The sequence below is a fragment of the Salmo salar genome, chromosome 26, assembly GCF_965601325.2.
Source record: "Salmo salar chromosome 26, fSalSal1, whole genome shotgun sequence".
Classification (NCBI taxonomy): Eukaryota; Metazoa; Chordata; class Actinopteri; order Salmoniformes; family Salmonidae; genus Salmo; species Salmo salar.
In genome coordinates, this window is record NC_138316.1 from 34,351,078 (window position 1) to 34,365,979 (window position 14,902).

General features: G+C 45.4%; 1 protein-coding gene across 7 annotated transcripts in view; it reads right to left on the reverse strand.

Annotated features, from left to right (window-relative positions):
* LOC100286620 (dmX-like protein 2) overlaps nucleotides 1-13,877 on the reverse strand; it is a 98,845-nt gene extending 84,968 nt beyond the window's left edge. For 6 of the 7 annotated variants that reach the window (XM_082969647.1, XM_082969646.1, XM_045708286.2 and 3 more), the window contains exon 1: nucleotides 13,451-13,876. In XM_082969647.1, coding sequence (XP_082825773.1) covers nucleotides 13,451-13,537 — 87 coding nt within the window. In that variant the 5' untranslated portion in view covers nucleotides 13,538-13,876. Of the gene's footprint in view, nucleotides 1-13,450 lie in introns of all 7 variants that reach the window. The other variant, XM_082969643.1, reaches the window with a different exon arrangement.
* Between the last annotated feature and the right edge of the window lie 1,025 nt (nucleotides 13,878-14,902).

Here is a 14,902-nt window from a genome sequence, read left to right on the forward strand (position 1 = left end):
GGGAGGAGGGAGAGAGAGACTGAAGAGAGAGAGGAGAGAGAGAGAGGTTGTAGAGAGAGGAGAGAGGTTGTAGAGAAATGGAAGAGAGGAGGAGAGAGAGGTTGTAGAGAGGGAGGAGGGAGAGAGACTGAAGAGAGAGAGGAGGGAGAGAGGTTGTAGAGAGAGGGAGGAGGGAGAGAGACTGAAGAGAGTGAGAGGAGAGAGGAGGGAGAGAGAGGTTGCAGAGAGAGAGAGGATAGAGGTTGTAGAGAAATGGAAGAGAGGAGGAGAAAGAGGCTGTAGAGAGAGGGAGGAGGGAGGAGAGAAAGAGGCTGTAGAGAGGCTGAAGGGAGAGGGAGAAGAGAAGAGGGAGAGAGGTTGTAGAGAGAGGGAGGAGAGAGGAGGGAGAGAGAGAGGGAGGGAGGAGAGAGAGAGGTTGTAGAGGGAGGAGAGAGCAGGGAGAGAGAGAGGCTGAAGCGAGAGGGAGGAGAGGGAAGGGAGAGAGAGGCTGTAGAGAGAGGGAGGAGAGAGGAGGGAGAGAGAAAGGTTGTAGAGAGGGAGGAGAGAAGAGGGAGAGAGAGGTTGTAGAGAGGGAGGAGAGAGGAGGGAGGAGAGAAGGAGGAGAGAGGAGGGAGAGAACAAGGTTGTAGAGAGAGGGAGGAGAGAGAGGTTGTAGAGAGGAAGGAGAGAGGAGGGAGAGAGAGGTTGTAGAGAGAGGGAGGAGAGAGGTTGTAGAGAGGAAGGAGAGAGGAGGGAGAGAGAGGTTGTAGAGAGAGGGAGGAGAGAGAGGATGTAGAGAGAGGGAGGAGAGAGAGGGAGAGAGATGTTGTAGAGAGAGGGAGGAGAGAGAGGTTGTAGAGAGGAAGGAGAGAGGTTGTAGAGAGAGGGAGGAGAGAGAGGCTGAAGAGAGAGGGAGAATGTATGTGAGAGAAAAAAGAGGAGAGTAGAGGGAGAAAGATAAAGACCGAAGAGAGAGAGAGAGAGGTTGAGGAGAAAGAGGAAGTAAAGGAGAAGAGATAATGCATGTGTAAGAGAGAGAGGGAGAAAAAATGAGGGAGAGATGAGGTGTGCATGACTGAGAGACCACTGTTCTGTACCTGTACACAGTAAGGTGTGTGTGTGTGTGTGTGTGTGTGTGTGTGTGTGTGTGTGTGTGTGTGTGTGTGTGTGTGTGTGTGTGTGTGTCATCGATCTACATGAACCTGATACAGCAGAAACAACCGCTCAGCTCATCACGTCTGTCCAAGCACCTCTCACCTCGCCTCTGCCTGCCTGCCTGCCTGCCCGCCCGCCCGCCCGCCCGCCCGCCCGACCGTGGGCCTGTGAACACGCCCACCCACCCCCACACACAGCAGGGCTCTACAGTACAAGCATTTTACTCACATATGCGCCTATTTATTTTACTGTGCAACCTGAAATATATATTTAAGAGCACCAGTGCACCTAGAAAACGTAAGATTCTAGCTTTAATGTCTCAAATATTTTACATTGTGCTCCTACATTTCTTTGTGTGCGCCTACATTCTTCACAAGCAGCTCACGTGCTGCTTGTGAAGAAGGGCAGCCTAGAGCCCTGGTCAGGGTGAACTATGTTACTCTCCAAGATGGAGCCAGACGTCCTCCATTATTCAACCACCATTTAACATCTTCACATCCAACAGAGGGTCAATCCAACTGCTGCCAATGGTACATTCCTACATCAATAATATGTTAAAGGGCCTCGGGTTATAAACGTCAGGGGCCCTACCTTACTGGGTTGTTCTGTAGGTGACAGCTGTGTATGGTCTGTGTGTATCTTGTGTAAGTGTGTGTGTGTCTGCGTATAGTGTTTTCTTTGTGTGTGTGTGTATTTGCGTGGTGTGGGTGTGTTTGTGTCTGTGTTTGCGTGGTGTGTGGTGTGTGTTTGCGTGGTGTGTGTTTGCGTGGTGTGTGTTTGCGTGGTGTGTGTTTGCGTGGTGTGTGTTTGCGTGGTGTGTGTTTGCGTGGTGTGTTTGTGTCTGTGTTTGCGTGGTGTGTTTGTGTCGTGTGTGTTTGCGTGGTGTGTGTTTGCGTGGTGTGTGTTTGCGTGGTGTGTGTTTGCGTGGTGTGTGTTTGCGTGGTGTGTGTTTGCGTGGTGTGTGTTTGCGTGGTGTGTGTTTGCGTGGTGTGTGTTTGCGTGGTGTGTTTGTGTCTGTGTTTGCGTGGTGTGTTTGTGTCTGTGTTTGCGTGGTGTGTTTGTGTCTGTGTTTGCGTGGTGTGTTTGCGTGGTGTGTTTGTGTCTGTGTCTGCGTGGTGTGTTTGTGTCTGTGTTTGCGTGGTGTGTTTGTGTCTGCGTTTGCGTGGTGTGTTTGTGTCTGCGTGGTGTGTTTGTGTCTGTGTTTGCGTGGTGTGTTTGTGTCTGTTTGCGTGGTGTGTTTGTGTCTGTGTTTGCGTGGTGTGTTTGTGTCTGTGTTTGCGTGGTGTGTTTGTGTCTGTGTTTGCGTGGTGTGTTTGTGTCTGTGTTGGCGTGGTGTGTTTGTGTCTGTGTTGGCGTGGTGTGTTTGTGTCTGTGTTTGCGTGGTGTGTTTGCGTCTGCGTGGTGTGTCTGTGTCTGCGTGGTGTGTTTGTGTCTGTGTTTGCGTGGTGTGTTTGTGTCTGTGTTTGCGTGGTGTGTTTGTGTCTGTGTTTGCGTGGTGTGTTTGTGTCTGTGTTTGCGTGGTGTGTTTGTGTCTGTGTTTGCGTGGTGTGTTTGTGTCTGTGTTTGCGTGGTGTGTTTGTGTCTGCGTGGTGTGTCTGTGTCTGCGTGGTGTGTTTGTGTCTGTGTCTGCGTGGTGTGTTTGTGTCTGTGTTTGCGTGGTGTGTTTGTGTCTGTGTTTGCGTGGTGTGTTTGTGTCTGTGTTTGCGTGGTGTGTTTGTGTCTGTGTTTGCGTGGTGTGTTTGTGTCTGTGTTTGCGTGGTGTGTTTGTGTCTGCGTGGTGTGTCTGTGTCTGCGTGGTGTGTTTGTGTCTGCGTGGTGTGTTTGTGTCTGCGTGGTGTGTTTGTGTCTGCGTGGTGTGTTTGTGTCTGCGTGGTGTGTTTGTGTCTGCGTGGTGTGTTTGTGTCTGCGTGGTGTGTTTGTGTCTGCGTGGTGTGTTTGTGTCTGCGTGGTGTGTTTGTGTCTGCGTGGTGTGTTTGTGTCTGCGTGGTGTGTTTGTGTCTGCGTGGTGTGTTTGTGTCTGCGTGGTGTGTTTGTGTCTGTGTTTGCGTGGTGTGTTTGTGTCTGTGTTTGCGTGGTGTGTTTGTGTCTGTGTTGGCGTGGTGTGTTTGTGTCTGTGTTTGCGTGGTGTGTTTGTGTCTGTGTTTGCGGGTGGTGTGTCTGTGTTTGCGTGGTGTGTTTGTGTCTGTGTCTGCGTGGTGTGTTTGTGTCTGTGTCTGCGTGGTGTGTTTGTGTCTGCGTGGTGTGTTTGTGTCTGCGTGGTTTGTTTGTGTCTGCGTGGTGTGTTTGTGTCTGCGTGGTGTGTTTGTGTCTGCGTGGTGTGTTTGTGTCTGCGTGGTGTGTTTGTGTCTGCGTGGTGTGTTTGTGTCTGCGTGGTGTGTTTGTGTCTGCGTGGTGTGTTTGTGTCTGTGTTTGCGTGGTGTGTCTGTGTTTGCGTGGTGTGTTTGTGTCTGTGTTTGCGTGGTGTGTCTGTGTTTGCGTGGTGTGTCTGTGTTTGCGTGGTGTGTCTGTGTTTGCGTGGTGTGTCTGTGTTTGCGTGGTGTGTCTGTGTTTGCGTGGTGTGTCTGTGTTTGCGTGGTGTGTCTGTGTTTGCGTGGTGTGTCTGTGTTTGCGTGGTGTGTCTGTGTCTGCGTGGTGTGTCTGTGTCTGCGTGGTGTGTTTGTGTCTGCGTGGTGTGTTTGTGTCTGCGTGGTGTGTTTGTGTCTGCGTGGTGTGTTTGTGTCTGCGTGGTGTGTTTGTGTCTGTGTCTGCGTGGTGTGTCTGTGTTTGCGTGGTGTGTTTGTGTCTGTGTCTGCGTTGTGTGTTTGTGTCTGTGTTTGCGTGGTGTGTTTGTGTCTGTGTTTGCGTGGTGTGTCTGTGTCTGCGTGGTGTGTTTGTGTCTGTGTCTGCGTGGTGTGTTTGTGTCTGTGTCTGCGTGGTGTGTTTGTGTCTGTGTCTGCGTGGTGTGTTTGTGTCTGTGTCTGCGTGGTGTGTTTGTGTCTGCGTGGTGTGTTTGTGTCTGCGTGGTGTGTTTGTGTCTGCGTGGTGTGTTTGTGTCTGCGTGGTGTGTTTGTGTCTGCGTGGTGTGTTTGTGTCTGCGTGGTGTGTTTGTGTCTGCGTGGTGTGTTTGTCTGCGTGGTGTGTTTGTGTCTGCGTGGTGTGTTTGTGTCTGCGTGGTGTGTTTGTGTCTGCGTGGTGTGTTTGTGTCTGCGTGGTGTGTTTGTGTCTGCGTGGTGTGTTTGTGTCTGCGTGGTGTGTTTGTGTCTGTGTTTGCGTGGTGTGTTTGTGTCTGCGTGGTGTGTTTGTGTCTGTGTTTGCGTGGTGTGTTTGTGTCTGTGTTTGCGTGGTGTGTTTGTGTCTGCGTGGTGTGTTTGTGTCTGCGTGGTGTGTTTGTGTCTGTGTTTGCGTGGTGTGTTTGTGTCTGTGTTTGCGTGGTGTGTTTGTGTCTGTGTTTGCGTGGTGTGTGTGTGTGTGTGGGGGGGCTGGTATTGTGAACTCAGTCTCCCTCTCTATTATATGAATATTAACCTGATGAAAAGAGTTCAGTCTTCAGCCAACATCTCTTCTCATGTTACATATAATAGACCTAATTCATACTCCCTGCATTGTCCCTGATGCCTGGGTCATGTCGTGTTGCCAACTCTGACTGGTCTGGCAGTGCAGTCAGCTATGTGTGAGGCAGGTTTATGTTAGACCACCTAAACACTGGCTTTGTGAGGGAAAATAGGCTGCATACCAAATGGCCTTTGAAGGCTCTTGTCAAAAGGCAGGCAGGCAGGCGTGTGTGTGTGTGTGTGTGTGTGTGTGTGTGTGTGTGTGTGTGTGTGTGTGTGTGTGTGTGTGTGTGTAAAATGTGGCAACGGACAACGTGACAAGGAATAGTTTGATTTACTGGACCCATATGCATTGTGTGCATAACCCACTGGGCGTTCACCCACGGTGATCACAATGACAGGAGTCACAGATTATGGTAATTTATGCATCTTAACAGAACATGCAACTCATGTAATGAGGCAGCCAATAAAATGTCATTTTCAAACATTTGCCTAAATGCAATTTGCGTGAAAACACCATTCTAAACAGAGCACCTGGTAAAACACCATTCTAAACAGAGCACCTGGGGAAACACCATTCTAAACAGAGCACCTGGGAAAACACCATTCTAAACAGAGCACCTGGGAAAACACCATTCTAAACAGAGCACCTGGTAAAACACCATTCTAAACAGAGCACCTGGTAAAACACCATTCTAAACAGAGCACCTGGGGAAACACCATTCTAAACAGAGCACCTGGTAAAACACCATTCTAAACAGAGCACCTGGTAAAACACCATTCTAAACAGAGCACCTGGGGAAACACCATTCTAAACAGAGCACCTGGGGAAACACCATTCTAAACAGAGCACCTGGTAAAACACCATTCTAAACAGAGCACCTGGTAAAACACCATTCTAAACAGAGCACCTGGGGAAACACCATTCTAAACAGAGCACCTGGGAAAACACCATTCTAAACAGAGCACCTGGGAAAACACCATTCTAAACAGAGCACCTGGGGAAAAACCATTCTAAACAGAGCACCTGGGGAAACACCATTCTAAACAGAGCACCTGGGGAAACACCATTCTAAACAGAGCATCTGGGAAAACACCATTCTAAACAGAGCACCTGGGGAAACACCATTCTAAACAGAGCACCTGGGGAAAAACCATTCTAAACAGAGCACCTGGGGAAACACCATTCTAAACAGAGCACCTGGGGAAACACCATTCTAAACAGAGCACCTGGGGAAACACCATTCTAAACAGAGCACCTGGGGAAACACCATTCTAAACAGAGCACCTGGGAAAACACCATTCTAAACAGAGCACCTGGGGAAACACCATTCTAAACAGAGCACCTGGGGAAACACCATTCTAAACAGAGCACCTGGGGAAACACCATTCTAAACAGAGCACCTGGGGAAACACCATTCTAAACAGAGCACCTGGGGAAACACCATTCTAAACAGAGCACCTGGGGAAACACCATTCTAAACAGAGCACCTGGGGAAACACCATTCTAAACAGAGCACCTGGTAAAACACCATTCTAAACAGAGCACCTGGGGAAACACCATTCTAAACAGAGCACCTGGGGAAACACCATTCTAAACAGAGCACCTGGGGAAACACCATTCTAAACAGAGCACCTGGGGAAACACCATTCTAAACAGAGCACCTGGGGAAACACCATTCTAAACAGAGCACCTGGGGAAAAACCATTCTAAACAGAGCACCTGGGGAAACACCATTCTAAACAGAGCACCTGGGGAAACACTATTCTACACAGAACAGACTCTAAACATGCAACAACTAGGATGGGTTGCTAATATGATTACAATTGTAATCATATTATGATTAAAATTGTTCCAGGAGAGAAATGGCATAATGGTGGGTCCAATAGGGAAGTAAATGGAAATGTGCAAACATTATATAATTACTCCTGTCTATACAGAAATAAATCAAATCATTCACAATACTTCCCCAGAAAGCCTGACTTAGCCACAGAGGAATCAAGGATCATTAGCGTCTTTAAAAAAATTGCTGTGGATTGTTTCACATCACAAGCTAGTAGGCCTACGCACGCAATTTGGGTAGCGCGCTCGGCAATAGGCCTAGCTGATTATTGAGTCGCGGCTGTCAGTAACACACATCTAAAATAAGATAATGGGTCTTGAGTGTAATGTTTTATGTTGAGACAGGAAGAAGGGAGGGGTGTGTGGTGAAGATACAGGCCAGTCTCTCCAGAATGGCTCAGCCGACACCCGCAAATTCCTGCGCATTCATTGTTTCATTGGGTGAATTGTTTGCCCTTAGATATTTTTTTATCAATTCCCCATTACATTTGTCACCAGTAGTAAATGTCCCTTTAATCCCTGTCATTTGATTACATTACATTTATGTTAATGTATGTATTAACTACAATAATTCACCATTCTCACAGTGAAAAGGTTGTTCCAGAATTCACAACCTGCTATACTTGTCAGTAACAAGTTTTAGTTTATTTCATAACCATCATACATGTTTTCATTGTTATTGGTTTGGAGTGCTCCGTTTGAGCAACGAGCATGTGTCTAGTTTCTCTGTCCTGATAATGTTGAGGGGGAGCGGGCGCGCCTGGGCACGCATAGAAGTACCTGGCCTGCTGAGGCTGGTGATCTCTCCTTAGTTGACTTAATAAAAATGATAAACATCTAAAAGTTACGATTAACCACACGCCAATCATTGAGAAAGGAAAAGTTATTATCGAAATGAAACTGTTCCATGAAAATGCGCATATGAAAATCATAACTGACACGCAGAACAGTAGAAATGGTAGGATAAATTGTAGTTTGCCTGAACTTCAAATTCCCAAGCCGCCTATGAAGTCTTCATGAAATAATTGCCTCCATGTTTCCATGGTGGGATTTTGCCTATAGGCTACTTTGAAGCAAGGTAAGACGTGCTTCATAATATGAAATAAATCATTCTTGTTTCAAACAATGAAGTATGTTGTAAAAATGCATACTGCCCCCAGCTGACATTGTAAAGTGGTGGGTGACGTGCTGACAGCCTGTTTCCTGAACTTGAATGGTGAATGGGAGGCACACTTCAATTACTAGTTGAGAAATAAAAATGGTAGCTCTTTAAATCATGCACCAAAAGTATTTTTAACACGTGATTGCAATTGTTGCGCAATGAATGGGCTTGTAAAAGCACTTGTTTTACTCCAGCAACAACCAGCTGAGGATTGTATTGTTGTATTGGATAAATAAGATACTTTTAGTATATTTGGACAACCCTTCAAATTAGTGGATTTGGATATTTCAGCCACACCCGTCGAGCACACAGCCATGCAATCTCCATAGACAAACATTGACAGTAGAATGGTCCGCACCTGAAGAGCTCAGTGACCTTCAATGTGGCACCGTCATAGGATACCACCTTTCCAACAAGTCAGTTCGTCAAATTTCTGCCCTGCTAGAGCTGCCCCAGTCCACTGTAAGTGTTGTTATTGTGAAGTGGAAACATCTAGGAGCAATGGCTCAGCCGCAAAGTGTTAGGCTACACAAACTCACAGAACAGGACGGCCAAGTGCTGAAGTACGTAGCGTGTACAAATCGTCTGTCCTAGGTTGTAAAAATCACTTCACTACCGAGTTCCAAACTGCCTCTGGAAGCAACGTCAGCACAATAACTGTTAGTCTGGAGCTGCATGAAATGGGTTTCGTTGGCTGAGCAGCCGCACACAAGCCTAAGATCACCATGCGCATTGCCAAGCGTTGGCTGGAGTGGTGTAAAGCGGTGTAGTGTAAAGACCTAGTGTGGTTCTGGAGGTTTCTTTCCCCTGAAATGGACCCTGACATCTCTGAGGGATGCATAAACGGCCTATTGTGCACTACTTTTTCCCTATATAGTACACTACTTTTAGTGCATGACCAGATCCCATGGAGCTCTGGTCAAAAGTAGTGCACTATATAGGGAATAGGGTGCCATTGTGGACGCGGACAGACACTGAGCCACCAGCCCTCAGGGATGGAACCCAATGGAACACAATAGTAGTCGTTAGGCCTATGCTTTCAGCTGTAGTAGTATAGGCCAATGCATTCATGATTTTGTGTAAGATGGAATTGTATTATTTTAAACAAAACATACACGTACAAACGACAACATCACACAAAGATCAACTGCATCACACCTGCTCAGACCCACATGCTCACACCCCCATTTCCAGCGCCTGTATCTCTCCACCACATGGCATCAAAATGCACCATTTTGTTAGGCCAATGCATTCGTAAAGCAAATGTCTCATGTGGCTGTTCTAAAGGCTTTATGAATGTGCCTACAATAAACTGTTACCATGTTTTCCATGTTATGCTAGCCTATGTCCCAAAGCAAGTAGCCTCTAGCTTAGGTTCCATTCCCATGGTTGTTTCACCACATACTAGAAGCAGCTGGTTCAAAAATCACTACACTGTACGCTATTATTAATAACATTTAGAAGTCTGAATATAGAGAACGCCCTGAGCGCCAACCATGTGTGTGAGAGTGACATGAAAGTGTTTAGTATTTTCCCTCTAGAGCAAGTTTCACACAGAGGCCAACATTACATACCACAAGCAGCTGCTGTGATGAGGTTCTCATCTCTCTCAAAATACAATCAGGGGGAAACAGTTTGGAAAGAAAATGGCTATTGCTGTCAAGAGAAGACAGAAAAGACAAATCTTTTACAGTTATGAAAATTCTCAACTTGATTGAGCGAACAGTATAGCCTATCTTATTGACACCAGCGGAGAGCATCGGCCAGATCCCCGGTGAGTGGGAATATTCACTCTTTATCATTGTTGGGTCAGTCAGTGCCACATCAAAGTGAGTTTTTGGACAATCATTTCCTCCTCCAGGTTAGATGGATGTCATATTGTAGGCTATTTGGGTCTCCACCTTCTCGTAGGCCTATTATATGGATGAGACGACCTTGTTTTTATTGATCTGATTTGTCGGTCAGCAGAGTATGCTACCCTGTACTTTTTGTCGTATTAAAAAAGATGATCCTAATGTCTCCAGTCATATAAAGTTTAGTAGAACTGCACAAAATGTGTTTATAAAAGGCCACATTTTTCCTGTGCAAAGAAAGGAGAACAGATGTATCTGATATAGCCTAAAGCCCACTGAACGGTCTATTTTGTGAAAAGAGTTATATTATTAGCCTAAATCATGACTATCCAATCTACTCATCACATTAGGAATAATAGGCTTCTTTACATAAGTCTGCAAATGTGATGCATGGAATGCTTTATTATTAAAGGAGAATTTTTAGGTTAAAATTTGCTTCCCCAAACTTGAAACTCGTGTACCGCATATAGCACTGACCTCCGGGGCACTAACCTCCGCTCCCCTTCCTGCATTTCAACACATTCTTGCCATGGTGCAGAGAGAAACAATTGCAGTTTTATAATGCTATTCTACACATTTTGTCATGAGGCTTACAGAAAATATAGCAGTTTTAAAGCTAATTTCCTGGAGGGCCAAGATATCACCCATAGGAGACAGTGAAAGCCGACCTAATAACACACCCTGAGACTGTACCACTACACGTACTGTAGCCTCCCCATATAACTACAGTATGTGAGTGTACTACCGTACTGACAGGGGGTCTGGCGCTTTGTGGCGCAGCAGCTTGTGAACAGCTTACCCTGGCAGGGGTTACTGGTTCAAATCCTGCTTAGGCTGTTCCCTCTCGTCAGCTCTGAGATGCTGCAGCTCAGTGTGTGTAGGCTAGTATCAGATAGACTTTACTGTTAAGCTAGCTGTATGTAGGCTAGTATCAGATAGACTTCACTGTTAAGCTAGCTGTGTGTAGGCTAGTATCAGATAGACTTCACTGTTAGGCTAGCTGTGTGTAGGCTAGTATCAGATAGACTTCACTGTTAAGCTAGCTGTATGTAGGCTAGTATCAGATAGACTTCACTGTTAGGCTAGCTGTGTGTAGGCTAGTATCAGATAGACTTCACTGTTAGGCTAGCTGTGTGTAGGCTAGTATCAGATAGACTTCACTGTTAAGCTAGCTGTATGTAGGCTAGTATCAGATAGACTTCACTGTTAGGCTAGCTGTGTGTAGGCCAGTATCAGATAGACTTCACTGTTAGGCTAGCTGTGTGTAGGCTAGTATCAGATAGACGTCACTGTTAAGCTAGCTGTGTGTAGGCTAGTATCAGATAGACTTCACTGTTAAGCTAGCTGTATGTAGGCTAGTATGAGATAGACTTCACTGTTAGACTAGCTGTGTGTAGGCTAGTAGCAAATAGACTTCAAAGTTAAGCTAACTATGTGTGGGCTAGAGTCAGATAGCTAGACTTCACTGTTAGGCTAGCTGTATGTAGGTTAGTATGAGATAGACTTCACTGTTAGACTAGCTGTGTGTAGGCTAGTAGCAAATAGACTTCAAAGTTAAGCTAACTATGTGTGGGCTAGAGTCAGATAGCTAGACTTCACTGTTAGGCTAGCTGTGTGTGGGATAGAGTCAGATAGCTAGACTTCACTGTTCGGCTAGCTGTGTGTGGGATAGAGTCAGATAGCTAGACTTCAATGTTAAGCTAGCTGTGTGTAGGCTAGTATCAGATAGACTTCACTGTTAGGCTAGCTGTATGTAGGCTAGTATCAGATAGACTTCACTGTTAGACTAGCTGTGTGTAGACTACAATCAGATAGACTTCACTGTTAGGCTAGCTGTGTGTAGGCTAGTATCAGATAGACTTCACTGTTAAGCTAGCTGTGTGTAGGCTAGTATCAGATATACTTCACTGTTAAGCTAGCTGTGTGTGGGCTAGTATCAGATAGACTTCACTGTTAAGCTAGCTGTGTGTGGGCTAGTATCAGATATACTTTACTGTTAAGCTAGCTGTGTGTGAGAGCTAAGGCCAAAAGCCATTCAGGCTACTGTCAGCAGATGGTAAATTCTTACAGATCATCATATCCATATAATAGGCCCACTTCTAATGGGATTTCTATGATCATATCATTATTACTTCAGATAGCCTGCTACTCTGTTACACAGTCATACAGAGGATAATTCCATATACTCACTCACTCACTCACAGAGGGATAGGCAATCTATTACACAAACAGACACAGGCTAAAAAAAGGAATTTCAAGACAAAGAATGCAAACATCACTCATGTATTAATCAATAGACCAAAGTAACTTCCACTCTGTCAGGCTGGCAGCAAACCAGGATAGTCAGACAGGACACTAATACACCTTTCAAACCAAGACGTTTTTACACTAACTTTAGCATCCAGACAACTTTTTGTCTACTTTTCTTAATATGAAAGGTACTGCAGGCAACAAAGCCTATGGTTTTATTTCCGCCAACTGACCTAGTCATGATTGAGGTAAAGTTCTGCCTACGGCTTAGTACTGTATATGCATAATGCTGAGGCACTAAGCTTATTCTACAGCCCTTAGCCGTGGTATATTGGCCATATTCCACAAACCCCCAACTTAATCAGAGCAGTAAAAAAAAAATATGTTTTGTCATACCCGTGGTATACGGCTGTCAGCCAATCAGCATTCAGGGCTCGAAGCACCCGCTTTATAATGTAGCCTAAATCAACAGTAGGGCTAGTATTTTGATCGATCCGGTATAGGCAACTCCAAAAGCCTGCAGAGGTTGTCAAATATGAACACGGACTCACATCAAAATAGGATTGCTATTATTTTCTATCAACATTATGACTAAGTTAAGACCCTACGCCTGCTCCCGAACAAAGGAGCGATGGTAGGAAAAATATGAAACGCAGATGAAAAAAGCATGGGCTTGGGTTCTGTTTCAAAATATCACTTTTTTTGTATTTTATTCCACTATATTCTTACTATAAAATGTGTGTGTTGACTGATCGGGTTGGTGTGTCTTGTCTGTTTAATGAACAAAATAAGGAACTATTGATTTCATTTGGAGGGCCTGTTTGTAAGGGTGTCCTATGAACATGGGGGGGGGGGGGGGGGGGGTTGATGGTGACCAACATCAAATGAGAAAATGCACACTGACTAACTACTATATTTCCAAACGACTATCATATTATTCAGATGGATAGTAAATGCGATATGATGCATGCAGAATAACACGCAACCTCTTTGCTCTGAAAGGATGCCAGCTAGCTGTCTACGTCACCGCCTGCACAGCTGATGCTAGCTTGACAGCCGCTCGAGCTAATGATACATGAAACACACTGACGCCAATGTTAGCTAGTCTCGTTCACAACACACACACACACCCCCACACCAAGCCCTAGCCCCGGGATAGGTGTGGCGTTTCAATCATATCATTCAATGTATTGTTTGGATGCTGGAAAGAAAACTGAATTATTATCGATGTGCGATGTTATATATGAGATTGCGTAAAAACATCAAAGGAATTCCCCTGTCGACCCTTTTAACACGCAGCATCATAAAGGTCATTTTACAGGCTTTCCGTCTTAGGACCAAAGCAAATAAACAGAACGTTAGCTCTGGCTCTATATCCTCTGCGAACACCGTAGGATAACCTTGAACACCCACTGTTAGCTGGCTAATGCCGACCGTTAATGTCAGGGCGAATGAATGATGTGGTGGATTGGCAGCCTCACAGACCTGACTCAACGTTACCCGTGAATATATCCGTGCACTTCATGCAGACGACTCTGTGAATCTTGTTAGCGCTCTGTCTAGCCAAGATGCTATCTAGCGCTGGTTTGTTAGCAAGGATGCTATCGCTGACAGCTAGGTAGCTAATCATCGTCTCCCAAATAGCGTCAGATCAATTCAATATCAAAATAAAACCTACGGTGAAAGGAATGTCGTTGACGCTCCCCACAGAATAGCAGCAGTCACCGGGGTTCACAGCTCCCGTTAGCACCTGGTGGAGATGCATTTTCCCCTTCTTTTAGCTTCAACAGATGTCTGGATATTTAATTATTTACGACAGCGACTCGTCCACCCTCTGTTTCTCCATCTAACTCGCCACTGCTGCTGGGAATTGCATCCGTCTGTAGTCGGTCTGCCAGCGGCTTGTTTTTTGTTTCTCCGAATTTCCGCTAAAACGCCGCGGAAGAGGTGGACTGAAGTCGGTTTGAATCAAATAGCAGGTTGTCCTGTTGTGTACATGTATGTGAAATAGGCTGCCTTCGCTGTTAGTGTCAAAACACACAGCGTCGGGATTCTTACAGGCAGCGCTTCGCTGAAGGAAGAATATCTGCAGCGAACCTGACATGCGCGTTCACGGCGATCCGAAAGCACGACTGCATGACCATAGACACATAATGTCTAGATTGTGAACGACACTAGCGTATGTAGTTATATTTTCTAATTGCCGCAATATTTAATCTTATTAAATTACCTTATCTGTAAATATGTTAAAATGTCAGAAAAATATTTAATGGCAAATGTCCCCATTCGGTCAGAGACAATATACCCGCTCTAGTTTATCATTTCTATGTTGATGACGCTCCATGTTTGGGGATCACGCACCAGTGTGACGAATACGCAGGCGTTCATTGATCTTCCAGAGATATGTGGGGTTTGGGGAAAATGCTTCGATATCGATGATGTGCTGTCAATCAGTATAAGAGCTGGTCGAAACGGTTGGTCGAAACAGAGTCAATTATTAACAGTGTTAAAACAATTCCAACAGCCGCTGTCATGTCTTGCTTTGTGTTTCTGTCATAACAGCGGGTGGTTAGGGAATCCCAACCCCCTACAAGAGAAGGCTTTTGGTGCATTCTGGAGAATATGACATGACTGCACATTAGTGCCTGCAAAGGTCTATTGCAAGTACACTGAACAAAAATATAAACGCAACATTCAACAATTTCAAAGATTTTACAGTTCATATAAGGACATCAGTCAATTGAAATAAATAAATTAGGCCCTAATTATGGATTTCACATGACTGGGAATACAGATAATCATCTGTTGGTCACAGATACCAAAAGGGTTGGGATGTGGATCGGAAAGCATTAAATGGTATGACCCCCATTTGCCTCATGCAGCAAGACATCTCCTTCGCATAGAGTTGATCAGGCTGTTGATTGTGACCTGTGGAATGTTGTCCCACTCCTCATCATTAGCTGTGCAAAGTTGCTGAATATTGGCAGGAACTGGAACACACTGTCATACACATCGATCCAGAGCATCCCATACTTGCTCAATGGGTGACGTCTGATGAGTATGTGGGCCATGGAAGAACTGGGACATTTTCAGCTTCCAGGAATTGTGTACAGATCCTTGCGATATGGGG